Genomic DNA, 26505 nt, shown 5'->3' with positions numbered 1-26505 from the left:
TTCTAAGAATCAAACTTTATGGAGATTTTGTGACTGAATTCGATTTGTACCACGATTCTTAAGACTTTTCCATTATTTCAGCCCATTTGGTACCATAGAGCTTTAGAAAACTGCTTCCAAAGTTCGAACCCAAGTCTGAAATGAGCGTCCATAAAAATCATTATTTTTCTAAGAATCAAACTTTATGGAGAATTTGTGAATGCATTCGATTCGTACCACGATTCTTACCACTTTTCCAATATTTCAGCCCATTTGGTACCATAGAGCCTGAGAAAACTTCTTCAAAAGTTCAAACCCAAGTCTGAAATGAGCGTCCATAAAAAGTGATGATTTTTCTAAGAATCAAACTTTATAGAGATTTTGTGACTGAATTCGATTTATACCACGATTCTAAAGACTTTTACATTATTTCAGCCCATTTGGTACCATAGAGCCTGAGAAAACTGCTTCAAAAGTTCGAACCCAAGTCTGAAATGAGCGTCCATAAAAATCAATATTTTTCTAAGAATCAATTTATTGGGAGATTTTGTGACTGAATTCAATTCGTACCACGATTCTTACCACTTTTCAAAAATTTCAGCCTATTTGGTACCATTGAGCCTGAGAAAACTGCTTCAAAAGTTCGAACCCAAGTCTGGGATGAGCGTCCATAAAAATCATTATTTTTCTAAGAATCAAACTTTATGGAGATTTTGTGACTGAATTCGATTTATACCACGATTCTTAAGACTTTTACATTATTTCAGCCCATTTGGTACCATAGAGCCTGAGAAAACTGCTACAAAAGTTCAAACCCAAGACTGAAATGAGCGTCCATAAAAAGTGATGATTTTTCTAAAAATCAAACTTTATGGAGATTTTTGGACTGAATTCGATTTATACCACGGTTTTTAAGATTTTTTCCATTATTTCAGCCCATTTGGTACCATAGAGCCTGAGAAAATTGCTTCAAAAGTTCGAACCCAAGTCTAAAATGAGCGTCCATAAAAATCATTATTTTTCGAAGAATCAAACTTTATGGAGATTGTTAGAAATTGGAGTTTGTTGGCTTTGCATAACATTCAATATGATAATTAACCAATGTATAATTTTGGATCCAGGTAGAAATTTAAAACCCACTTGTTTCGCCAGAAATGTTTATTGCAGAAGAGGAAGAAAATTATAAATCAACCTATTTATTGACTTTTAGCAGGGGAGCATTTATGGCGACATCTATTGAAAAAACTATCAACTTATTTATTAACTTCAGTCCGTTGGAAAGGCAGAGACATCTATGCAAAGCCAACAAACTCCAATTTCTAACATAAACTCCCCCCGAAAAAAGGATTGGAGGTCATTTTTTCTGAAACAAACCCCAAAACATAAGAATAAAAATTAAGCAGCTAAATATCTACATATATGCCAAAATTAATTTGGAAGAAACAAAAATAGTAATTATTTACTATTACTGTTAATACAAAAAAAATTGATTAACAATAAATATTTGAAATAATAGGTAACCTATTTCTAAGCATAAGTTTAAACATAAGACTACTCTAAAAAACGAAATGACAATTTCAAACTAACTAAAATTATACAAATTAATTATGAGATTAAAATTATTACTTTCGTTCAAATCAAATTCATGCAATTCACTAAGCTATTCTATACTATAATTTAACAACTAAGATAATTCCAATAACCTTGTTCTAACAGAAATCATAACAATAATCAAACATAAAACAAATAATATAGACAACACAACATGGAGCGCTGGTTTCCTGGTCATCCTTCTTAAGGGTTTGTGTTTTTCTATAGTTCATTACCACATTTATAATTAGTTTCTTCAGATGTATTTGTGTAGTTTGAAATTACATATAGCCAGCAGGCTATCTCGGTTTATAAGCGTTCATTTTTAAAGTGTTTTTTTTTTTTTCTTGGTATATACGGATCTACAATCCTTTTTTTATTTTGTACATTTTTTATCAAACTCGCAAGTTTTATTGTTATCCACTTTTTTATGCACTGTTTTTACCTTTTATTTATTATTATTTCTTCCTTATCTTCTTTTAATTTATTATTATTATTTTTTATTTTTATTTATGATAATACACAAAAATTTTATATTGTTTTTATCACGAAACTTTTTATATTGTTTTGCACAAAACCTTTTTTTATTTTGCGCTTACTCAGCGTCTGGTCCGTTGGGTGGGGGTGTCGACATTTTCAACTCCTCGTTGTCATCTATTGGCAACAGACAGATCTTTGATATGGCCCTCTGGATGATGCCTTTCGACGTGATGATGGTCGCCACGCGAACTCTTCCATCAGCGCCAGGATGAACGGCGCTCACACGTCCCAGCCTCCAGTAGCAAGAAGGGACGTTGTCCTCCTTTATTACGACCATGTCGCCAGACCGCATCTGCCTTTGATTCCTATTGGTCCATTTGCTTCTGGTTTGAAGTTCTGCTAAGTACTCCTTCCGCCACCTCGACCAGAAAAATTGTACAATCTGGATTAGTTTTTGGTAATTGTTTAATCGATTGAATGTGATATGTTCCAAATTTTGTTCTGGAATCGCCGCCAAACTAGTTCCTATTAGAAAGTGACCGGGAGTCAAGGGATTAAGGTCATAAGGATCATTTGATAAGGGAGACAGTGGCCTGGAGTTTAAGCAAGATTCAATTTGACACAACACCGTATTAATCTCTTCATAAGTTAATGAAGCGATACTGGTTATTCTTTTTAAGTGATGCTTAACTGACTTTATCCCAGCCTCCCAGAGCCCCCCAAAGTTCGGCGCACGAGCTGGTATAAATTGCCATTGTATTCCTAATGTGGATAAATAACTATCAATTTTATCATTAGACATATTTAAAAAATTATAAATTTCTCTTAGTTCATTATTAGCCGCTTTAAAATTGGTTGCATTATCCGAGAACATTTTGCTTGGTCTACCACGACGCGAGATAAACCGTTTCAAAGAGTTTAAAAAACTCTCTGCGCTCAAGGACAGCACAGCTTCTAAGTGCACGGCTTTAGTGACCATGCATACGAATAAGCAAATATATGATTTAACGCTATGTGATTTTCTGTGAATACCCGACTTTATTAATATTGGTCCACAGTAGTCCACTCCTGTTATCTGAAATGGCCTACATTCAGTTATTCTTTCAGCTGGCAGGTCGGCCATCAACTGCTGTTCGGATTTGGGATTACATCTATAACAAATTATACATTTTTTTATTATTTTTTTTTACAATATTCCTTCCCTTAATCGGCCAAAATTTCATTCTAATCAACGCCAATAATGACTGCGTTCCCGAGTGTAAGTTCAAGTAATGATAGTGTTTTACAATTAACTCTGTTAATTTATGATGCGAAGGTAACAAAATTGGGTGCTGCTGGCCTTCGGTTACCATTTTACCTTTGGAGAGCCTTCCCCCCACACGAATTAGATCCCTTTCAATGAAAGGATCTAATGACTTTAGTGCACTATTCCTAGGTATATTACCTCCATTATTTAAAACTCGAATTTCGTCTCTGAAACAGTATGATTGCGCCCGAGATATTAATTTGTTTACTGAATTTTCCAACTCACTAACTGTCAATTTACTATAGCGGCGCTGCGAAGGGTTTCTACAATTAAAAATAAATCTATTAAGGTATGCTGTTACTCTCTGTAATTTGGAAAAATTGGAATATCTATCAAAAATGTCCCAGTCCTGTTTCACAGCAGACAACAGTGCCGAGCTTGTTTTGATCTCTGGTGGATCAATACAAAATGAGTTGGAATTTGGCCAGCACGCTGAATCCAACGTCAGCCAACCTGGACCATGCCACCAAATGCTGGAAATTAATAACTGTGAAACGCTGATTCCTCTGGAAAGCACGTCTGCTGCATTGTCTTCCGACCGTACATGGTTCCATTGCTCCGGCTGACTTGTTTCCTGGATTTCCGCCACTCTATTAGCAACGAAAGTGTTCCATCTTACTGGCTGATCCCTGATCCAGCACAGTACTATTTGGGAATCACACCAGTATGTAGTAGGTATATCCGGAGTACATAGAGCATCTTTAATGTAATTCACTAGTCTTGTCAGTAATACGGCTCCACATAATTCTAACTTGGGTAGAGAAACACTTTTCAAAGGCGCTACCCGTGATTTGGACATTATCAAATTGGAGTACTTCTTACCCAATTTGTCAGTAGACACCATATAAACACAGGACGAATATGCCTTTTCTGAGGCGTCACAAAATCCATGTAGCTGTAAATTTACATGATCTTGACATATTATCTTTCTACCTATTCTTAAATTATTTAATTGAGGCAGTTCATTCACATATGCTTCCCATGTCTTCAACATATCATATGGAATAGGCTCATCCCATTGAAGCCTTGCCTGCCACAATTTTTGCATCAATAATTTAGCAATAACAGTAACAGGACCTATTAATCCTAACGGGTCAAATATGGACGCAATGCATGACAGTATTTGTCGTTTGCTATTAATTGGATTTTTTAATAACTTCACTGTGTATAGGAAATTATCCTGCTGATTGTTCCAAGACAGGCCTAATATTTTGTTGTCATTTGAATCTGTACTAATAATCATATCTGACATGTTTTCTTCCTTCGAACATAACGAGGGCAAATTCGACCGCCATTTCCTTAAGTTCATCCCAGCGGATGCCATGATGGATATTAGTTGTTCTTTAATTATTAAACAGTTTTCTTCAGTTTCATCTCCAGTAATTAAATCATCCACATAAAAATTATTCTTTATAATCTGACTGACCTTGTGGTTTGATGATATATTTTCATTTCCCAGCTGTTGGAGGCATCTAGTTGCCAAAAATGATGACGGCCCCAGACCGTAGGTAACGGTGTTAAGTCGATAATGCTGAATTTCCTCCTCCGGGAAATTTTTCCATACTATTCGCTGTAGATCTCTGTCTTCGGGTCGCACCAATATTTGCCTGTACATTTTCTCAATGTCGGCTGTTATCGCGTACTGGTGTTTTCTGAAACATATCAATTGTGCGGCTAAATCTTTCTGTAAAACAGGTCCTATCATGAGAGCATCGTTTAACGATATACCATTGGATGATTTTGCTGAACCGTCAAATACCACTCGAGTCTTAGTGGTAGTGCTCGATTCTTTCAATACTGCATGATGTGGCAAATAAAAATAACAATCTTCATTAGAAGGTGCTTCGCACTGGGTCATGTGACCCAAGTCTATATATTCCTGCATGAATTCTTTATATTTTTTCATCAGGTCAGGATTTGAAGAAAATTTCCTTTGCAAATTGCAAAGTCTTTTTTCCGCCATGGGCAGCGTTTCTCCCAACTGTTTAACACAGGGGCGCTGTGGTAAGCTTACCATGAAACGACCATTGTCATTCCTTTTATAAGTGTCCTTGAAAATCTCCTCGCACGCTCGCTCCTCATGGCTCCGGTGCTTCACCGGTTGGAATTCTTCTAATTTCCAGAAGTTTTCAATCTGTTTATGGATTATATTTAATGATAGTTGACAAGATTTTACTGGCCTTTTTATTTTTGTTGTGACGATGGGTCCTGACACCAGCCATCCGAATTCAGTTCTCTGTAATATGGGTCCTGAGTCTCCATTTCGAAGTTGATCTTGCTTCATAATTTCCCAAAAGATATCCGCTCCGAGTAGCATATCTATGGAGCTTGTTTCATAGAAGGCAGGATCCGCTAACTGAAGACCATCAGGTATGTTGGCATCCTTTCTCTGAAAAGAAATTTGCGGCAGATGACTTGTTACTTCTTTCAAAACGAGACATTCTATGTCTCTTTCATACGGTGAATAGTTCGAGAAAATTCTTAAATTTATGCTATTTTTAATATTCAATATTTTGTTTTGGATTCCGGTAATCGGTATGTTTGCCCTTTTGGGTTTTAATTGCAACCTTGTTGCAAATTCTTCTGTTATAAAATTGGATTGAGAACCACTATCCAATAAAACTCTAGCCTTAATCAAATTTCCGTTATTATTCAACACTTTAATAACGGCGGTAGATAACAAAACAAAACTATTAGATATTTTCGTAGAGTGATTTGTAACTAAAGGTTCATTATTTGATGTTGATGGTGAATCCTTATCCTGAGACTTCGAATTATCTGTTTCCTTTTTTAAATGCAACAAAGTATTGTGCGAGTTATTTTCGCATATACGACAATTGTATTTACTTTTACATTCTTTTAGCTTATGACCCAAGCACAAACATTTCAAACACGCATTTACTTGACGTATCTTTATAATTCTATCCTTAGTATTTAATATTAAAAATTTTTTACAATTATAAACCTTATGATCGCCTTTGCAAATAATACATTTTGTCATTTGAGGCGTTAAAGAAATCATAGCTTCTTTTCGGTATTTGAAAGGAAAAGTTTTATTTTGATTAAATTTTCCTTCAGTAATCCCAGCAAATTCTAAAATCTGAACTCGATCTGATAAATATTTTATAAACTCTTTATATGTGGGTAGATTCTCTTTTGTGGCAAATACTTCCCAATGATGTCGAGTTTCACTATCTAGTTTTCGCGACAATAAATATATTAACATGATATCCCAATTTTCGGTGGGTATATTTAACTTATTTAACGATTTTAAATGTAATTCGGATTCATCGATAAGATTCCTTAATGCTACGGAATTTTCAAATTTTATTTCAGGCAATTTAAATAATGCTTCAACGTGCTTATGTATAATAATTTTTATATTTTGATAGCGAGAAGTTAACATTTCCCATGCAGTATGATAGTTCTCCTGGTTATTTGGAAGTGAGGTTAATAATTTAGCTGCGTCACCTTCGAGGCATGATCGCAGATAATACAATTTTTGAATAACTTCTAAAGATGGATTATTTTCAACTAAAGCAACAAAGGTATCCCGAAAATTCAACCAATTTTCGTAACTCCCATTAAATTTTGGCAACTCAAGTATAGGCAAACGTATGTTATGTGATGTTGTATTCTGAACTTTATTTAACAATTTATCTTTAGCCTTAGCAACAAGATTATAATATAAATTTTCAAATGCTTGCCTTTCTGTTTTGGTTAATTCTTCCGGCGAAATTGCTTCTATGTTATCTTGTAATGAGTCGAAAGTGTCTAAAATTGGTTCAAGTTTCTTCAATCTGACTTCAATTTCAGATTGCGACAAATTATCACCGTTTATATATTCATTGAACCTAGTTAATTTCGCCTTGCAAATTCCACGCTGGTTAATCAAAGTTTTGAGATCCATTTTTAAATATCAAGAAAGGAGGTATTCACAGAACGTATTGTCAAATGATAATCACTTGTAATCAATCACTACACGTGCACTGTCCTTGATCACAGAACTTTACTAACTAACCGATAAACAATGAATTTTATCTGAATTTTATAAATGCAACAGCTCGATGGCTGTCAAAAAGAAAACAATTTGACACTATTGTTATTCTCTCCACAATCTCCACCGCGCATGCGTCAGCTTGCTTCGCGGCTGGGTTGGTGTTTTTACCGACTCGCGGTAACTTTCGAAATTTAAACTAACGGATTTTCAAATATAACCGCTCGTAATAAATCTTTTAAGAAATTTAAAATACTTGCTTTGTATTCTAACTTCTTTTTATATTGTTGTAACAATTATTATTGCTTACTACAATTTCGATGATGGGTATGAAATCAATTCAAACAACACTTGGTAACAATCAGCCCGATTCAATTTTAAAACAAACAAAGAAATACGGCTGTGTAATAAATCATGCTCTCCTGCCTGGGAAAATAAGGTAGGTATATGGGATATGGTCACTTGCCCGTTTTTCTGAAGATCCCCTCTGATGTTGGATGTTAAAGATGTTTGCTGGTTCTTTTATCATCCGCGATTCAATCGATAATACGGATGCGGCACGAAGGTCCAATGTATTGTAAGATGAAGAACCGAATACACCGAACTGGTATATTCATGTAACTTCATGTATCCAATGTATCCGGCTCGAAGGACCACAATGTATAATTTTGGATCCAGGTAGAAATTTAAACCCACTTGTTTCGCCAGAAATGTTTATTGCAGAAGAGGAAGAAAATTATAAATCAACCTATTTATTGACTTTTAGCAGGGGAGCATTTATGGCGACATCTATTGAAAAAACTATCAACTTATTTATTAACTTCAGTCCGTTGGAAAGGCAGAGACATCTATGCAAAGCCAACAAACTCCAATTTCTAACATAAACTCCCCCCGAAAAAAGGATTGGAGGTCATTTTTTCTGAAACAAACCCCAAAACATAAGAATAAAAATTAAGCAGCTAAATATCTACATATATGCCAAAATTAATTTGGAAGAAACAAAAATAGTAATTATTTACTATTACTGTTAATACAAAAAAAAAATTGATTAACAATAAATATTTGAAATAATAGGTAACCTATTTCTAAGCATAAGTTTAAACATAAGACTACTCTAAAAACGAAATGACAATTTCAAACTAACTAAAATTATACAAATTAATTATGAGATTAAAATTATTACTTTCGTTCAAATCAAATTCATGCAATTCACTAAGCTATTCTATACTATAATTTAACAACTAAGATAATTCCAATAACCTTGTTCTAACAGAAATCATAACAATAATCAAACATAAAACAAATAATATAGACAACACAACATGGAGCGCTGGTTTCCTGGTCATCCTTCTTAAGGGTTTGTGTTTTTCTATAGTTCATTACCACATTTATAATTAGTTTCTTCAGATGTATTTGTGTAGTTTGAAATTACATATAGCCAGCAGGCTATCTCGGTTTATAAGCGTTCATTTTTAAAGTGTTTTTTTTTTTTTTTCTTGGTATATACGGATCTACAATCCTTTTTTTATTTTGTACATTTTTTATCAAACTCGCAAGTTTTATTGTTATCCACTTTTTTATGCACTGTTTTTACCTTTTATTTATTATTATTTCTTCCTTATCTTCTTTTAATTTATTATTATTATTTTTTATTTTTATTTATGATAATACACAAAAAATTTATATTGTTTTTATCACGAAACTTTTTATATTGTTTTGCACAAAACCTTTTTTTATTTTGCGCTTACTCAGCGTCTGGTCCGTTGGGTGGGGGTGTCGACATTTTCAACTCCTCGTTGTCATCTATTGGCAACAGACAGATCTTTGATATGGCCCTCTGGATGATGCCTTTCGACGTGATGATGGTCGCCACGCGAACTCTTCCATCAGCGCCAGGATGAACGGCGCTCACACGTCCCAGCCTCCAGTAGCAAGAAGGGACGTTGTCCTCCTTTATTACGACCATGTCGCCAGACCGCATCTGCCTTTGATTCCTATTGGTCCATTTGCTTCTGGTTTGAAGTTCTGCTAAGTACTCCTTCCGCCACCTCGACCAGAAAAATTGTACAATCTGGATTAGTTTTTGGTAATTGTTTAATCGATTGAATGTGATATGTTCCAAATTTTGTTCTGGAATCGCCGCCAAACTAGTTCCTATTAGAAAGTGACCGGGAGTCAAGGGATTAAGGTCATAAGGATCATTTGATAAGGGAGACAGTGGCCTGGAGTTTAAGCAAGATTCAATTTGACACAACACCGTATTAATCTCTTCATAAGTTAATGAAGCGATACTGGTTATTCTTTTTAAGTGATGCTTAACTGACTTTATCCCAGCCTCCCAGAGCCCCCCAAAGTTCGGCGCACGAGCTGGTATAAATTGTCATTGTATTCCTAATGTGGATAAATAATTATCAATTTTATCATTAGACATATTTAAAAAATTATAAATTTCTCTTAGTTCATTATTAGCCGCTTTAAAATTGGTTGCATTGTCCGAGAACATTTTGCTTGGTCTACCACGACGCGAGATAAACCGTTTCAAAGAGTTTAAAAAACTCTCTGCGCTCAAGGACAGCACAGCTTCTAAGTGCATGGCTTTAGTGACCATGCATACGAATAAGCAAATATATGATTTAACGCTATGTGATTTTCTGTGAATACCCGACTTTATTAATATTGGTCCACAGTAGTCCACTCCTGTTATCTGAAATGGCCTACATTCAGTTATTCTTTCAGCTGGCAGGTCGGCCATCAACTGCTGTTCGGATTTGGGATTACATCTATAACAAATTATACATTTTTTTATTATTTTTTTTACAATATTCCTTCCCTTAATCGGCCAAAATTTCATTCTAATCAACGCCAATAATGACTGCGTTCCCGAGTGTAAGTTCAAGTAATGATAGTGTTTTACAATTAACTCTGTTAATTTATGATGCGAAGGTAACAAAATTGGGTGCTGCTGGCCTTCGGTTACCATTTTACCTTTGGAGAGCCTTCCCCTCTGATGTTGGATGTTGAAGATGTTTGCTGGTTCTTTTATCATCCGCGATTCAATCGATAATACGGATGCGGCACGAAGGTCCAATGTATAATTTTGGATCCAGGTAGAAATTTAAACCCACTTGTTTCGCCAGAAATGTTTATTGCAGAAGAGGAAGAAAATTATAAATCAACCTATTTATTGACTTTTAGCAGGGGAGCATTTATGGCGACATCTATTGAAAAAACTATCAACTTATTTATTAACTTCAGTCCGTTGGAAAGGCAGAGACATCTATGCAAAGCCAACAAACTCCAATTTCTAACATAAACTCCCCCCGAAAAAAGGATTGGAGGTCATTTTTTCTGAAACAAACCCCAAAACATAAGAATAAAAATTAAGCAGCTAAATATCTACATATATGCCAAAATTAATTTGGAAGAAACAAAAATAGTAATTATTTACTATTACTGTTAATACAAAAAAAATTGATTAACAATAAATATTTGAAATAATAGGTAACCTATTTCTAAGCATAAGTTTAAACATAAGACTACTCTAAAAACGAAATGACAATTTCAAACTAACTAAAATTATACAAATTAATTATGAGATTAAAATTATTACTTTCGTTCAAATCAAATTCATGCAATTCACTAAGCTATTCTATACTATAATTTAACAACTAAGATAATTCCAATAACCTTGTTCTAACAGAAATCATAACAATAATCAAACATAAAACAAATAATATAGACAACACAACATGGAGCGCTGGTTTCCTGGTCATCCTTCTTAAGGGTTTGTGTTTTTCTATAGTTCATTACCACATTTATAATTAGTTTCTTCAGATGTATTTGTGTAGTTTGAAATTACATATAGCCAGCAGGCTATCTCGGTTTATAAGCGTTCATTTTTAAAGTGTTTTTTTTTTTTTTTCTTGGTATATACGGATCTACAATCCTTTTTTTATTTTGTACATTTTTTATCAAACTCGCAAGTTTTATTGTTATCCACTTTTTTATGCACTGTTTTTACCTTTTATTTATTATTATTTCTTCCTTATCTTCTTTTAATTTATTATTATTATTTTTTATTTTTATTTATGATAATACACAAAAATTTTATATTGTTTTTGTCACGAAACTTTTTATATTGTTTTGCACAAAACCTTTTTTTATTTTGCGCTTACTCAGCGTCTGGTCCGTTGGGTGGGGGTGTCGACATTTTCAACTCCTCGTTGTCATCTATTGGCAACAGACAGATCTTTGATATGGCCCTCTGGATGATGCCTTTCGACGTGATGATGGTCGCCACGCGAACTCTTCCATCAGCGCCAGGATGAACGGCGCTCACACGTCCCAGCCTCCAGTAGCAAGAAGGGACGTTGTCCTCCTTTATTACGACCATGTCGCCAGACCGCATCTGCCTTTGATTCCTATTGGTCCATTTGCTTCTGGTTTGAAGTTCTGCTAAGTACTCCTTCCGCCACCTCGACCAGAAAAATTGTACAATCTGGATTAGTTTTTGGTAATTGTTTAATCGATTGAATGTGATATGTTCCAAATTTTGTTCTGGAATCGCCGCCAAACTAGTTCCTATTAGAAAGTGACCGGGAGTCAAGGGATTAAGGTCATAAGGATCATTTGATAAGGGAGACAGTGGCCTGGAGTTTAAGCAAGATTCAATTTGACACAACACCGTATTAATCTCTTCATAAGTTAATGAAGCGATACTGGTTATTCTTTTTAAGTGATGCTTAACTGACTTTATCCCAGCCTCCCAGAGCCCCCCAAAGTTCGGCGCACGAGCTGGTATAAATTGCCATTGTATTCCTAATGTGGATAAATAATTATCAATTTTATCATTAGACATATTTAAAAAATTATAAATTTCTCTTAGTTCATTATTAGCCGCTTTAAAATTGGTTGCATTGCCCGAGAACATTTTGCTTGGTCTACCATGACGCGAGATAAACCGTTTCAAAGAGTTTAAAAAACTCTCTGCGCTCAAGGACAGCACAGCTTCTAAGTGCACGGCTTTAGTGACCATGCATACGAATAAGCAAATATATGATTTAACGCTATGTGATTTTCTGTGAATACCCGACTTTATTAATATTGGTCCACAGTAGTCCACTCCTGTTATCTGAAATGGCCTACATTCAGTTATTCTTTCAGCTGGCAGGTCGGCCATCAACTGCTGTTCGGATTTGGGATTACATCTATAACAAATTATACATTTTTTTATTATTTTTTTTACAATATTCCTTCCCTTAATCGGCCAAAATTTCATTCTAATCAACGCCAATAATGACTGCGTTCCCGAGTGTAAGTTCAAGTAATGATAGTGTTTTACAATTAACTCTGTTAATTTATGATGCGAAGGTAACAAAATTGGGTGCTGCTGGCCTTCGGTTACCATTTTACCTTTGGAGAGCCTTCCCCCCACACGAATTAGATCCCTTTCAATAAAAGGATCTAATGACTTTAGTGCACTATTCCTAGGTATATTACCTCCATTATTTAAAGCTCGAATTTCGTCTCTGAAACAGTATGATTGCGCCCGAGATATTAATTTGTTTACTGAATTTTCCAACTCACTCACTGTCAATTTACTATAGCGGCGCTGCGAAGGGTTTCTACAATTAAAAATAAATCTATTAATGTATGCTGTTACTCTCTGTAATTTGGAAAAATTGGAATATCTATCAAAAATGTCCCAGTCCTGTTTCACAGCAGACAACAGTGCCGAGCTTGTTTTGATCTCTGGTGGATCAATACAAAATGAGTTGGAATTTGGCCAGCACGCTGAATCCAACGTCAGCCAACCTGGACCATGCCACCAAATGCTGGAAATTAATAACTGTGAAACGCTGATTCCTCTGGAAAGCACGTCTGCTGCATTGTCTTCCGACCTTACATGGTTCCATTGCTCCGGCTGACTAGTTTCCTGGATTTCCGCCACTCTATTAGCAACGAAAGTGTTCCATCTTACTGGCTGATCCCTGATCCAGCACAGTACTATTTGGGAATCACACCAGTATGTAGTAGGTATATCCGGAGTACATAGAGCATCTTTAATGTAGTTCACTAGTCTTGTCAGTAATACGGCTCCACATAATTCTAACTTGGGTAGAGATACACTTTTCAAAGGCGCTACCCGTGATTTGGACATTATCAAATTGGAGTACTTCTTACCCAATTTGTCAGTAGACACCATATAAACACAGGACGAATATGCCTTTTCTGAGGCGTCACAAAATCCATGTAGCTGTAAATTTACATGATCTTGACATATTATCTTTCTACCTATTCTTAAATTATTTAATTGAGGCAGTTCATTCACATATACTTCCCATGTCTTCAACATATTATATGGAATGGGCTCATCCCATTGAAGCTTTGCCTGCCACAATTTTTGCATCAATAATTTAGCAATAACAGTAACAGGACCTATTAATCCTAACGGGTCAAATATGGACGCAATGCATGACAGTATTTGTCGTTTGCTATTAATTGGATTTTTTAATAACTTCACTGTGTATAGGAAATTATCCTGCTGATTGTTCCAAGACAGGCCTAATATTTTGTTGTCATTTGAATCTGTACTAATAATCATATCTGACATGTTTTCTTCCTTCGAACATAACGAGGGCAAATTCGACCGCCATTTCCTTAAGTTCATCCCAGCGGATGCCATGATAGATATTAGTTGTTCTTTAATTATTAAACAGTTTTCTTCAGTTTCATCTCCAGTAATTAAATCATCCACATAAAAATTATTCTTTATAATCTGACTGACCTTGTGGTTTGATGATATATTTTCATTTCCCAGCTGCTGGAGGCATCTAGTTGCCAAAAATGATGACGGCCCCAGACCGTAGGTAACGGTGTTAAGTCGATAATGCTGAATTTCCTCCTCCGGGAAATTTTTCCATACTATTCGCTGTAGATCTCTGTCTTCGGGTCGCACCAATACTTGCCTGTACATTTTCTCAATGTCGGCTGTTATCGCGTACTGGTGTTTTCTGAAACATATCAATTGTGCGGCTAAATCTTTCTGTAAAACAGGTCCTATCATGAGAGCATCGTTTAACGATATACCATTGGATGATTTTGCTGAACCGTCAAATACCACTCGAGTCTTAGTGGTAGTGCTCGATTCTTTCAATACTGCATGATGTGGCAAATAAAAATAACAATCTTCATTAGAAGGTGCTTCGCACTGGGTCATGTGACCCAAGTCTATATATTCCTGCATGAATTCTTTATATTTTTTCATCAGGTCAGGATTTGAAGAAAATTTCCTTTGCAAATTGCAAAGTCTTTTTTCCGCCATGGGCAGCGTTTCTCCCAACTGTTTAACACAGGGGCGCTGTGGTAAGCTTACCATGAAACGACCATTGTCATTCCTTTTATAAGTGTCCTTGAAAATCTCCTCGCACGCTCGCTCCTCATGGCTCCGGTGTTTCACCGGTTGGAATTCTTCTAATTTCCAGAAGTTTTCAATCTGTTTATGGATTATATTTAATGATAGTTGACAAGATTTTACTGGCCTTTTTATTTTTGTTGTGACGATGGGTCCTGACACCAGCCATCCGAATTCAGTTCTCTGTAATATGGGTCCTGAGTCTCCATTTCGAAGTTGATCTTGCTTCATAATTTCCCAAAAGATTTCCGCTCCGAGTAGCATCTCTATGGAGCTTGTTTCATAGAAGGCAGGATCCGCTAACTGAAGACCATCAGGTATGTTGGCATCCTTTTTCTGTAAAGAAATTTGCGGCAGATGACTTGTTACTTCTTTCAAAACGAGACATTCTATGTCTCTTTCATACGGTGAATAGTTCGAGAAAATTCTTAAATTTATGCTATTTTTAATATTCAATATTTTGTTTTGGATTCCGGTAATCGGTATGTTTGCCCTTTTGGGTTTTAATTGCAACCTTGTTGCAGATTCTTCTGTTATAAAATTGGACTGAGAACCACTATCCAATAAAACTCTAGCCTTAATCAAATTTCCGTTATTATTCAACACTTTAATAACGGCGGTAGATAACAAAACAAAACTATTAGATATTTTCGTAGAGTGATTTGTAACTAAAGGTTCATTATTTGATGTTGATGGTGAATCCTTATCCTGAGACTTCGAATTATCTGTTTCCTTTTTTAAATGCAACAAAGTATTGTGCGAGTTATTTTCGCATATACGACAATTGTATTTACTTTTACATTCTTTTAGCTTATGACCCAAGCACAAACATTTCAATCACGCATTTACTTGACGTATCTTTATAATTCTATCCTTAGTATTTAATATTAAAAATTTTTTACAATTATAAACCTTATGATCGCCTTTGCAAATAATACATTTTGTCATTTGAGGCGTTAAAGAAATCATAGCTTCTTTTCGGTATTTGAAAGGAAAAGTTTTATTTTGATTAAATTTTCCTTCAGTAATCCCAGCAAATTCTAAAATCTGAACTCGATCTGATAAATATTTTATAAACTCTTTATATGTGGGTAGATTCTCTTTTGTGGCAAATACTTCCCAATGATGTCGAGTTTCACTATCTAGTTTTCGCGACAATAAATATATTAACATGATATCCCAATTTTCGGTGGGTATATTTAACTTATTTAACGATTTTAAATGTAATTCGGATTCATCGATAAGATTCCTTAATGCTACGGAATTTTCAAATTTTATTTCAGGCAATTTAAATAATGCTTCAACGTGCTTATGTATAATAATTTTTATATTTTGATAGCGAGAAGTTAACATTTCCCATGCAGTATGATAGTTTTCCTGGTTATTTGGAAGTGAGGTTAATAATTTAGCTGCGTCACCTTCGAGGCATGATCGCAGATAATACAATTTTTGAATAACTTCTAAAGATGGATTATTTTCAACTAAAGCAACAAAGGTATCCCGAAAATTCAACCAATTTTCGTAACTCCCATTAAATTTTGGCAACTCAAGTATAGGCAAACGTATGTTATGTGATGTTGTATTCTGAACTTTATTTAACAATTTATCTTTAGCCTTAGCAACAAGATTATAATATAAATTTTCAAATGCTTGCCTTTCTGTTTTGGTTAATTCTTCCGGCGAAATTGCTTCTATGTTATCTTGTAATGAGTCGAAAGTGTCTAAAATTGGTTCAAGTTTCTTCAATCTGACTTCAATTTCAGATTGCGACAAATTATCACCGTTTATATATTCATTGAACCTAGTTAATTTCGCCTTGCAAATTCCACGCTGGTTAATCAAAGTTTTGAGATCCATTTTTAAATATCAAGAAAGGAGGTATTCACAGAACGTATTGTCAAATGATAATCACTTGTAATCAATCACTACACGTGCACTGTCCTTGATCACAGAACTTTACTAACTAACCGATAAACAATGAATTTTATCTGAATTTTATAAATGCAACAGCTCGATGGCTGTCAAAAAGAAAACAATTTGACACTATTGTTATTCTCTCCACAATCTCCACCGCGCATGCGTCAGCTTGCTTCGCGGCTGGGTTGGTGTTTTTACCGACTCGCGGTAACTTTCGAAATTTAAACTAACGGATTTTCAAATATAACCGCTCGTAATAAATCTTTTAAGAAATTTAAAATACTTGCTTTGTATTCTAACTTCTTTTTATATTGTTGTAACAATTATTATTGCTTACTACAATTTCGATGATGGGTATGAAATCAATTCAAACAACACTTGGTAACAATCAGCCCGATTCAATTTTAAAACAAACAAAGAAATACGGCTGTGTAATAAATCATGCTCTCCTGCCTGGGAAAATAAGGTAGGTATATGGGATATGGTCACTTGCCCGTTTTTCTGAAGATCCCCTCTGATGTTGGATGTTGAAGATGTTTGCTGGTTCTTTTATCATCCGCGATTCAATCGATAATACGGATGCGGCACGAAGGTCCAATGTATAATTTTGGATCCAGGTAGAAATTTAAACCACTTATTTCGCCAGAAATGTTTATTGCAGAAGAGGAAGAAAATTATAAATCAACCTATTTATTGACTTTTAGCAGGGGAGCATTTATGGCGACATCTATTGAAAAAACTATCAACTTATTTATTAACTTCAGTCCGTTGGAAAGGCAAGCATCTACACACAGAGACATCTATGCAAAGCCAACAAACTCCAATTTCTAACAGAGATTATGTGACTGAATTCGATTTATACCACGATTCTTAAGACTTTTCCATTATTTCAGCCCATTTGGTACCATAGAGCTTCAGAAAACAGCCTCAAAAAATCGAACCCAAGTCCGAAATGAGCGTCCATAAAAAGTGATGATTTTTCGAAGAATCACACTTAATGGAGATTTTGTGACTGAATTCGATTTATATCACGATTCTTAAGATTTTTCCATTATTTCAGCCCATTTAGTACCATAGAGCCTGAGAAAACTGCTTCCAAAGTTCGAACACAAGTCTGAAATGAGCGTCTATAAAAATCATTATTTTTCTAAGAATCAACTTTTTTGGAGAATTTGTGACTGCATTCGATTCGTACCACGATTCTTACCACTTTTCCAATATTTCAGCCCATTTGGTACCATAGAGCCTGAGAAAACTGCTTCAAAAGTTCAAACCCAAGTCTGAAATGAGCGTCCATAAAAAGTGATGATTTTTCTAAGAATCAAACTTAATGGAGATTTTGTAACTGAATTCGATTTATACCACGATTCTTAAGACTTTTACATTATTTCAGCCCATTTGGTACATTCTTAAGCCTGAGAAAACTGATTCAAAAGTTCGAACCCAAGTCCGAAATGAGCGTCCATAAAAATCATGATTTTTCTAAGAATCAAACTTTATGGAGATTTTGTGACTGAATTCGATTTATACCACGATTCTTAAGACTTTTACATTATTTCAGCCCATTTGGTACCATAGAGCCTGAGAAAACTGATTCAAAAGTTCGAACCCAAGTCTGAAATGAGCGTCCATAAAAAGTGATGATTTTTCTAAGAATCAAACTTGATGGAGATTTTGTGACTGAATTCGATTTATACCACGATTCTTAAGACTTTTCCATTATTTCAGCCCATTTGGTACCATAGAGCCTTAGAAAACTGCTTCCAAAGTTCGAACCCAAGTCTGAAATGAGCGTCCATAAAAATCATTATTTTTCTAAGAATCAAACTTTATGGAGAATTTGTGAATGCATTCGATTCGTACCACGATTCTTATCACTTTTCCAATATTTCAGCCCATTTGGTACCATAGAGCCTGAGAAAACTGCTTCAAAAGTTCAAACCCAAGTCTGAAATGAGCGTCCATAAAAAGTGATGATTTTTCTAAGAATCAAACTTTATAGAGATTTTGTGACTGAATTCGATTTATACCACGATTCTTAAGACTTTTACATTATTTCAGCCCATTTGGTACCGTAGAGCCTGAGAAAACTGCTTCAAAAGATCGAACCCAAGTCTGAAATGAGCGTCCATAAAAATCAATATTTTTCTAAGAATCAATTTATTGGGAGATTTTGTGACTTAATTCAATTCGTACCACGATTCTTACCACTTTTCAAAAATTTCAGCCCATTTAGTACCATAGAGCCTGAGAAAACTGCTTCAAAAGTTCGAACCCAAGTCTGGGATGAGCGTCCATAAAAATCATTATTTTTCGAAGAATCAAACTTTATGGAGATTTTATGACTGAATTCGATTTGTACCACGATTCTTACCACTTTTCCAAAATTTCAGCTCATTTGGTACCATAAAGCCTGAGAAAACTTCTTCCAAAATTCGAACCTAAGTCTGAAATGAGCGTCCATAAAAATCATTATTTTTCTAAGAATCAAACTTTATGGAGATTTTTTGACTGAATTCGATTTATACCACGATTCTTAAGACTTTAACATTATTTCAGCCCATTTGGTACCATAGAGCCTGAGAAAACTGCTAAAAAAGTTCAAACCCAAGACTGAAATGAGCGTCTATAAAAAGTGATGATTTTTCTAAGAATCAAACTTAATGGAGATTTTTGACTGAATTCGATTTATACCTGAATTCTTAAGACTTTTACATTATTTCAGCCCGTTTGGTACCATAGAGCCTGAGAAAACTGCTTCAAAAGTTCGAACCCAAGTCTGAAATGAGAGTCCATAAAAATCATTATTTTTCGAAGAATCAAACTTTATGGAGATTTTGTGACTGAATTCGATTTATAACACGATTCTTAAGACTTTTCCATTATTTCAGCACATTTGGTACCATAGAGCCTGAGAAAACTGCTTCAAAAGTTCAAACCCAAGTCTGAAATGAGCGTCCATAAAAAGTGATGATTTTTCTAAGAATCAAACTTTATGGAGATTTTGTGACTGAATTCGATTTATACCACGATTTTTAAGACTTTTCTATTATTTTAGCCCATTTGGTACCATAGAGCCTTAGAAAACTGCTTCCAAAGTTCGAACCCAAGTCTGAAATGAGCGTCCATAAAAATCATTATTTTTCTAAGAATCAAACTTTATGGAGAATTTGTGACTGCATTCGATTCGTACCACGATTCTTACCACTTTTCCAATATTTCAGCCCATTTGGTACCAAGGAGCCTGAGAAAAATGCTTCAAAATTCAAACCCAAGTCTGAAATGAGCTTCCATAAAAAGTTATGATTTTTCTAAGAATCAAACTTAATAGAGATTTTGTGACTGAATTCGATTTATACCACGATTCTTAAGACTTTTACATTATTTCAGCCCATTTGGTACCATAGAGCCTGAGAAAACTGCTTCAAAAGTTCGAACCCAAGTCTGAAATGAGCGTCCATAAAAATCAATATTTTTCTAAGAATCAATTTATTGGGAGATTTTGTGACTGAATTCAATTCGTACCACGATTCTTACCACTTTTCAAAAATTTCAGCCCATTTTGTACCAAGGAGCCTGGGAAAACTGCTTCAAAATTCAAACCCAAGTCTGAAATGAGCGTCCATAAAAATTGATGATTTTTCTAAGAATCAAACTTTATAGAGATTTTGTGACTGAATTTGATTTATACCACGATTCTTAAGACTTTTACATTATTTCAGCCCATTTGGTACCATAGAGCCTGAGAAAACTGCTTCAAAAGTTCGAACCCAAGTCTGAAATGAGCGTCCATAAAAAGTGATGATTTTTCTAAGAATCAAACTTTATAGAGATTTTGTGACTGAATTCGATTTATACCACGATTCTTAAGACTTTTCCATTATTTCAGCCCATTTGGTACCATAGAGCTTCAGAAAACAGCCTCAAAAAATCGAACCCAAGTCCGAAATGAGCGTCCATAAAAAGTGATCATTTTTCGAAGAATCACACTTAATGGAGATTTTGTGACTGAATTCGATTTATACCACGATTCTTAAGATTTTTCCATTATTTCAGCCCATTTAGTACCATAGAGCCTGAGAAAACTGCTTCCAAAGTTCGAACCCATGTCTGAAATGAGCGTCTATAAAAATCATTATTTTTCTAAGAATCAAACTTTATGTAGATTTTGTGACTGAATTCGATTTATACCACGATTCTTAAGACTTTTACATTATTTCAGCCCGTTTGGTACCATAGAGCCTGAGAAAACTGCTTCAAAAGTTCGAACCCAAGTCTGAAATGAGAGTCAATAAAAATCATTATTTTTCGAAGAATCAAACTTTATGGAGATTTTCTGACTGAATTCGATTTATAACACGATTCTTAAGACTTTTCCATTATTTTAGCCCATTTGGTACCATAGAGCCTGAGAAAACTGCTTCAAAAGTTCGAACCCAAGTCTGAAATGAGCGTCCATAAAAATCATTATTTTTCTAAGAATCAAACTTTGGGGAGATTTTGTGACTGCATTCGATTTGTACCACGATTCTTACCACTTTTCGAAAATTTCAGCCCATTTGGTACCATAGAGCCTGAGAAAACTGCTTCAAAAGTTCAAACCCAAGTCTGAAATTAGCGTCCATAAAAAGTGATGATTTTTCTAAAAATCAAACTTTATGGAGTTTTCTGGACTGAATTCGATTTATTCCACGATTCTTAAGATTTTTCCATTATTTCAGCCCATTTGGTACCATAGAGCCTGAGAAAATTGCTTCAAAAGTTCGAACCCAAGTCTAAAATGAGCGTCCATAAAAATCATTATTTTTCGAAGAATCAAACTTTATGGAGATTTTCTGACTGAATTCGATTTATAACACGATTCTTAAGACTTTTCCATTATTTTAGCCCATTTGGTACCATAGAGCCTGAGAAAACTGCTTCAAAAGTTCGAACCCAAGTCTGAAATGAGCGTCCATAAAAATCAATATTTTTCTAAGAATCAATTTATTGGGAGATTTTGTGACTGAATTCAATTCGTACCACGATTCTTACCACTTTTCAAAAATTTCAGCCCATTTTGTACCAAGGAGCCTGGGAAAACTGCTTCAAAATTCAAACCCAAGTCTGAAATGAGCGTCCATAAAAAGTGATGATTTTTCTAAGAATCAAACTTTATAGAGATTTTGTGACTGAATTTGATTTATACCACGATTCTTAAGACTTTTACATTATTTCAGCCCATTTGGTACCATAGAGCCTGAGAAAACTGCTTCAAAAGTTCGAACCCAAGTCTGAAATGAGCGTCCATAAAAAGTGATGATTTTTCTAAGAATCAAACTTTATAGAGATTTTGTGACTGAATTCGATTTATACCACGATTCTTAAGACTTTTCCATTATTTCAGCCCATTTGGTACCATAGAGCTTCAGAAAACAGCCTCAAAAAATCGAACCCAAGTCCGAAATGAGCGTCCATAAAAAGTGATCATCTTTCGAAGAATCACACTTAATGGAGATTTTGTGACTGAATTCGATTTATACCACGATTCTTAAGATTTTTCCATTATTTCAGCCCATTTAGTACCATAGAGCCTGAGAAAACTGCTTCCAAAGTTCGAACCCATGTCTGAAATGAGCGTCTATAAAAATCATTATTTTTCTAAGAATCAAACTTTATGTAGATTTTGTGACTGAATTCGATTTATACCACGATTCTTAAGACTTTTACATTATTTCAGCCCGTTTGGTACCATAGAGCCTGAGAAAACTGCTTCAAAAGTTCGAACCCAAGTCTGAAATGAGAGTCAATAAAAATCATTATTTTTCGAAGAATCAAACTTTATGGAGATTTTCTGACTGAATTCGATTTATAACACGATTCTTAAGACTTTTCCATTATTTTAGCCCATTTGGTACCATAGAGCCTGAGAAAACTGCTTCAAAAGTTCGAACCCAAGTCTGAAATGAGCGTCCATAAAAATCATTATTTTTCTAAGAATCAAACTTTGGGGAGATTTTGTGACTGCATTCGATTTGTACCACGATTTTTACCACTTTTCGAAAATTTCAGCCCATTTGGTACCATAGAGCCTGAGAAAACTGCTTCAAAAGTTCAAACCCAAGTCTGAAATTAGCGTCCATAAAAAGTGATGATTTTTCTAAAAATCAAACTTTATGGAGTTTTCTGGACTGAATTCGATTTATTCCACGATTCTTAAGATTTTTCCATTATTTCAGCCCATTTGGTACCATAGAGCCTGAGAAAATTGCTTCAAAAGTTCGAACCCAAGTCTAAAATGAGCGTCCATAAAAATCATTATTTTTCGAAGAATCAAACTTTATGGAGATTTTGTGACTGAATTCGATTTATACCACGATTCTTAAGACTTTAACATTATTTCAGCCCATTTGGTACCATAGAGCCTGAGAAAACTGCTAAAAAAGTTCAAACCCAAGACTGAAATGAGCGTCTATAAAAAGTGATGATTTTTCTAAGAATCAAACTTAATGGAGATTTTTGACTGAATTCGATTTATACCTGAATTCTTAAGACTTTTACATTATTTCAGCCCGTTTGGTACCATAGAGCCTGAGAAAACTGCTTCAAAAGTTCGAACCCAAGTCTGAAATGAGAGTCCATAAAAATCATTATTTTTCGAAGAATCAAACTTTATGGAGATTTTGTGACTGAATTCGATTTATAACACGATTCTTAAGACTTTTCCACTATTTCAGCACATTTGGTACCATAGAGCCTGAGAAAACTGCTTCAAAAGTTCAAACCCAAGTCTGAAATGAGCGTGCATAAAAAGTGATGATTTTTCTAAGAATCAAACTTTATGGAGATTTTGTGACTGAATTCGATTTATACCACGATTTTTAAGACTTTTCTATTATTTTAGCCCATTTGGTACCATAGAGCCTTAGAAAACTGCTTCCAAAGTTCGAACCCAAGTCTGAAATGAGCGTCCATAAAAATCATTATTTTTCTAAGAATCAAACTTTATGGAGAATTTGTGACTGCATTCGATTCGTACCACGATTCTTACCACTTTTCCAATATTTCAGCCCATTTGGTACCAAGGAGCCTGAGAAAAATGCTTCAAAATTCAAACCCAAGTCTGAAATGAGCTTCCATAAAAAGTTATGATTTTTCTAAGAATCAAACTTAATAGAGATTTTGTGACTGAATTCGATTTATACCACGATTCTTAAGACTTTTACATTATTTCAGCCCATTTGGTACCATAGAGCCTGAGAAAACTGCTTCAAAAGTTCGAACCCAAGTCTGAAATGAGCGTCCATAAAAATCAATATTTTTCTAAGAATCAATTTATTGGGAGATTTTGTGACTGAATTCAATTCGTACCACGATTCTTACCACTTTTCAAAAATTTCAGCCCATTTTGTACCAAGGAGCCTGGGAAAACTGCTTCAAAATTCAAACCCAAGTCTGAAATGAGCGTCCATAAAAAGTGATGATTTTTCTAAGAATCAAACTTTATAGAGATTTTGTGACTGAATTTGATTTATACCACGATTCTTAAGACTTTTACATTATTTCAGCCCATTTGGTACCATAGAGCCAGAGAAAACTGCTTCAAAAGTTCAAACCCAAGTCTGAAATTAGCGTCCATAAAAAGTGATGATTTTTCTAAAAATCAAACTTTATGGAGTTTTCTGGACTGAATTCGATTTATTCCACGATTCTTAAGATTTTTCCATTATTTCAGCCCATTTGGTACCATAGAGCCTGAGAAAATTGCTTCAAAAGTTCGAACCCAAGTCTAAAATGAGCGTCCATAAAAATCATTATTTTTCGAAGAATCAAACTTTATGGAGATTTTGTGACTGAATTCGATTTATACCACGATTCTTAAGACTTTTCCATTATTTCAGCTCATTTGGTACCATAGAACCTGAGAAAACTGCTACAAAATTTCGAACCCAAGTCTGAAATGAGCGTCCATAAAAATCATGATTTTTCTAAGAATCAAACTTTATGGAGATTTTGTGACTGAATTCGATTTATACCACGATTCTTAAGACTTTTCCATTATTTCAGCCCATTTGGTACCATAGAGCCTGAGAAAACTGCTTCCAAAGTTCGAACCCAAGTCTGAAATGAGAGTCCATAAAAATCATTATTTTTCGAAGAATCAAACTTTATGGAGATTTTGTGACTGAATTCGATTTATAACACGATTCATAAGACTTTTCCATTATTTTAGCCCATTTGGTACCATAGAGCCTGAGAAAACTGCTTCAAAAGTTCGTACCCAAGTCTGAAATGAGCGTCCATAAAAATCATTATTTTTCTAAGAATCAAACTTTGGGGAGATTTTGTAACTGCATTCGATTTGTACCACGATTCTTAAGACTTTAACATTATTTCAGCCCATTCGGTTCCATAGAGCCTGAGAAATCTGCTTCAAAAATTCGAACCCAAGTCTGAAATGAGCGTCCATAAAAATCATGATTTTTCTACGAATCAAACTTTATGGACATTTTGTGACTGAATTGGATTTATACCACGATTCTTAAGACTTTTACATTTTTTCAGCCCATTTGGTACCATAGAGCCTGAGAAAACTGCTACAAAAGTTCAAACCCAAGACTGAAATGAGCGTTTATAAAAATCATTATTTTTCTAAGAATCAAACTTTATGGAGAATTTGTGACTGCATTCGATTCGTACCACGATTCTTACCACTTTTCCAATATTTCAGCCCATTTGGTACCATAGAGCCTGAGAAAACTGCTTCAAAAGTTCAAACCCAAGTCTGAAATGAGCGTCCATAAAAAGTGATGATTTTTCTAAGAAACAAACTTTATAGAGATTTTGTGACTGAATTTGATTTATACCACGATTCTAAAGACTTTTACATTATTTCAGCCCATTTGGTACCATAGAGCCTGAGAAAACTGCTTCAAAAGTTCGAACCCAAGTCTGAAATGAGCGTCCATAAAAATCATTATTTTTCTAAGAATCAAACTTTATGGAGATTTTGTGACTGAATTCGATTTATACCACGATTCTTAAGACTTTGACATTATTTCAGCCCATTTGGTACCATAGAGCTTCAGAAAACAGCCTCAAAAAATCGAACCCAAGTCCGAAATGAGCGTCCATAAAAAGTGATAATTTTTCGAAGAATCACACTTAATGGAGATTTTGTGACTGAATTCGATTTATACCACGATTCTTAAGATTTTTCCATTATTCCAGCCCATTTAGTACCATAGAGCCTGAGAAAACTGCTTCCAAAGTTCGAACCCAAGTCTGAAATGAGCGTCTATAAAAATCATTATTTTTCTAAGAATCAAACTTTATGGAGAATTTATGACTGCATTCGATTCGTACCACGATTCTTACCACTTTTCCAATATTTCAGCCCATTTGGTACCATAGAGCCTGAGAAAACTGCTTCAAAAGTTCAAACCCAAGTCTGAAATGAGCGTCCATAAAAAGTGATGATTTTTCTAAGAATCAAACTTAATGGAGATTTTGTGACTGAATTCGATTTATACCACGATTCTTAAGACTTTAACATTATTTCAGCCAATTTGGTACATTCTTAAGCCTGAGAAAACTGATTCAAAAGTTCGAACCCAAGTCCGAAATGAGCGTCCATAAAAATCATGATTTTTCTAAGAATCAAACTTTATGGAGATTTTGTGACTGAATTCGATTTATACCACGATTCTTAAGACTTTTACATTATTTCAGCCCATTTGGTACCATAGAGCCTGAGAAAACTGATTCAAAAGTTCGAACCCAAGTCTGAAATGAGAGTCCATAAAAATCATTTTTTTTCGAAGAATCAAACTTTATGGAGAT

General features: G+C 34.7%; 1 protein-coding gene and 1 long non-coding RNA gene across 3 annotated transcripts; both read right to left on the bottom strand.

Annotated features, from left to right (window-relative positions):
• Window positions 1-1649: 1649 nt before the first annotated feature.
• Window positions 1650-7846, bottom strand: LOC149409983 (uncharacterized). Of its 2 annotated transcripts, XM_089649137.1 has the most exons (3): window positions 7063-7846; window positions 4782-5744; window positions 1650-3200 (listed from the first exon to the last, which is right to left on the bottom strand). In XM_089649137.1, the coding sequence occupies exons 2-3, from the start codon at window positions 4805-4807 to the stop codon at window positions 2165-2167; spliced, it is 1062 nt and encodes a 353-aa protein (XP_089505263.1). In that variant the 5' UTR covers window positions 4808-5744; window positions 7063-7846; the 3' UTR covers window positions 1650-2164. The 2 variants fall into 2 exon arrangements, with proteins under 2 accessions (XP_089505263.1, XP_089505262.1); XM_089649136.1 differs by lacking the exon at window positions 4782-5744.
• Window positions 7847-12307: 4461 nt separating this feature from the next.
• LOC149409982 (uncharacterized) lies at window positions 12308-17500 on the bottom strand. The gene is made up of 3 exons (XR_016305107.1): window positions 17431-17500; window positions 16421-17369; window positions 12308-15102 (listed from the first exon to the last, which is right to left on the bottom strand). It is a non-coding gene; the product is annotated as an uncharacterized LOC149409982 (long non-coding RNA).
• Between the last annotated feature and the right edge of the window lie 9005 nt (window positions 17501-26505).

The sequence above is a fragment of the Hesperophylax consimilis genome, chromosome 29, assembly GCF_061612785.1.
Source record: "Hesperophylax consimilis isolate HC1 chromosome 29, BYU_Hcon_1.0, whole genome shotgun sequence".
Classification (NCBI taxonomy): Eukaryota; Metazoa; Arthropoda; class Insecta; order Trichoptera; family Limnephilidae; genus Hesperophylax; species Hesperophylax consimilis.
The sequence above is the reverse complement of the archived record's forward strand: the minus strand, read 5'-3'. Positions and strand labels throughout refer to the sequence as shown.

Coding starts and splice junctions, on each gene's coding strand:
- LOC149409983 (XM_089649136.1), bottom strand. CDS start 7,265: ATGGATCTCAAAACTTTGATTAACCAGCGTGGAATTTGCAAGGCGAAA. Junction 3,201..7,062: donor GAATTAACCAAAACAGAAAG/GCAAGCATTTGA, acceptor AATTTGTTATAG/ATGTAATCCCAAATCCGAAC.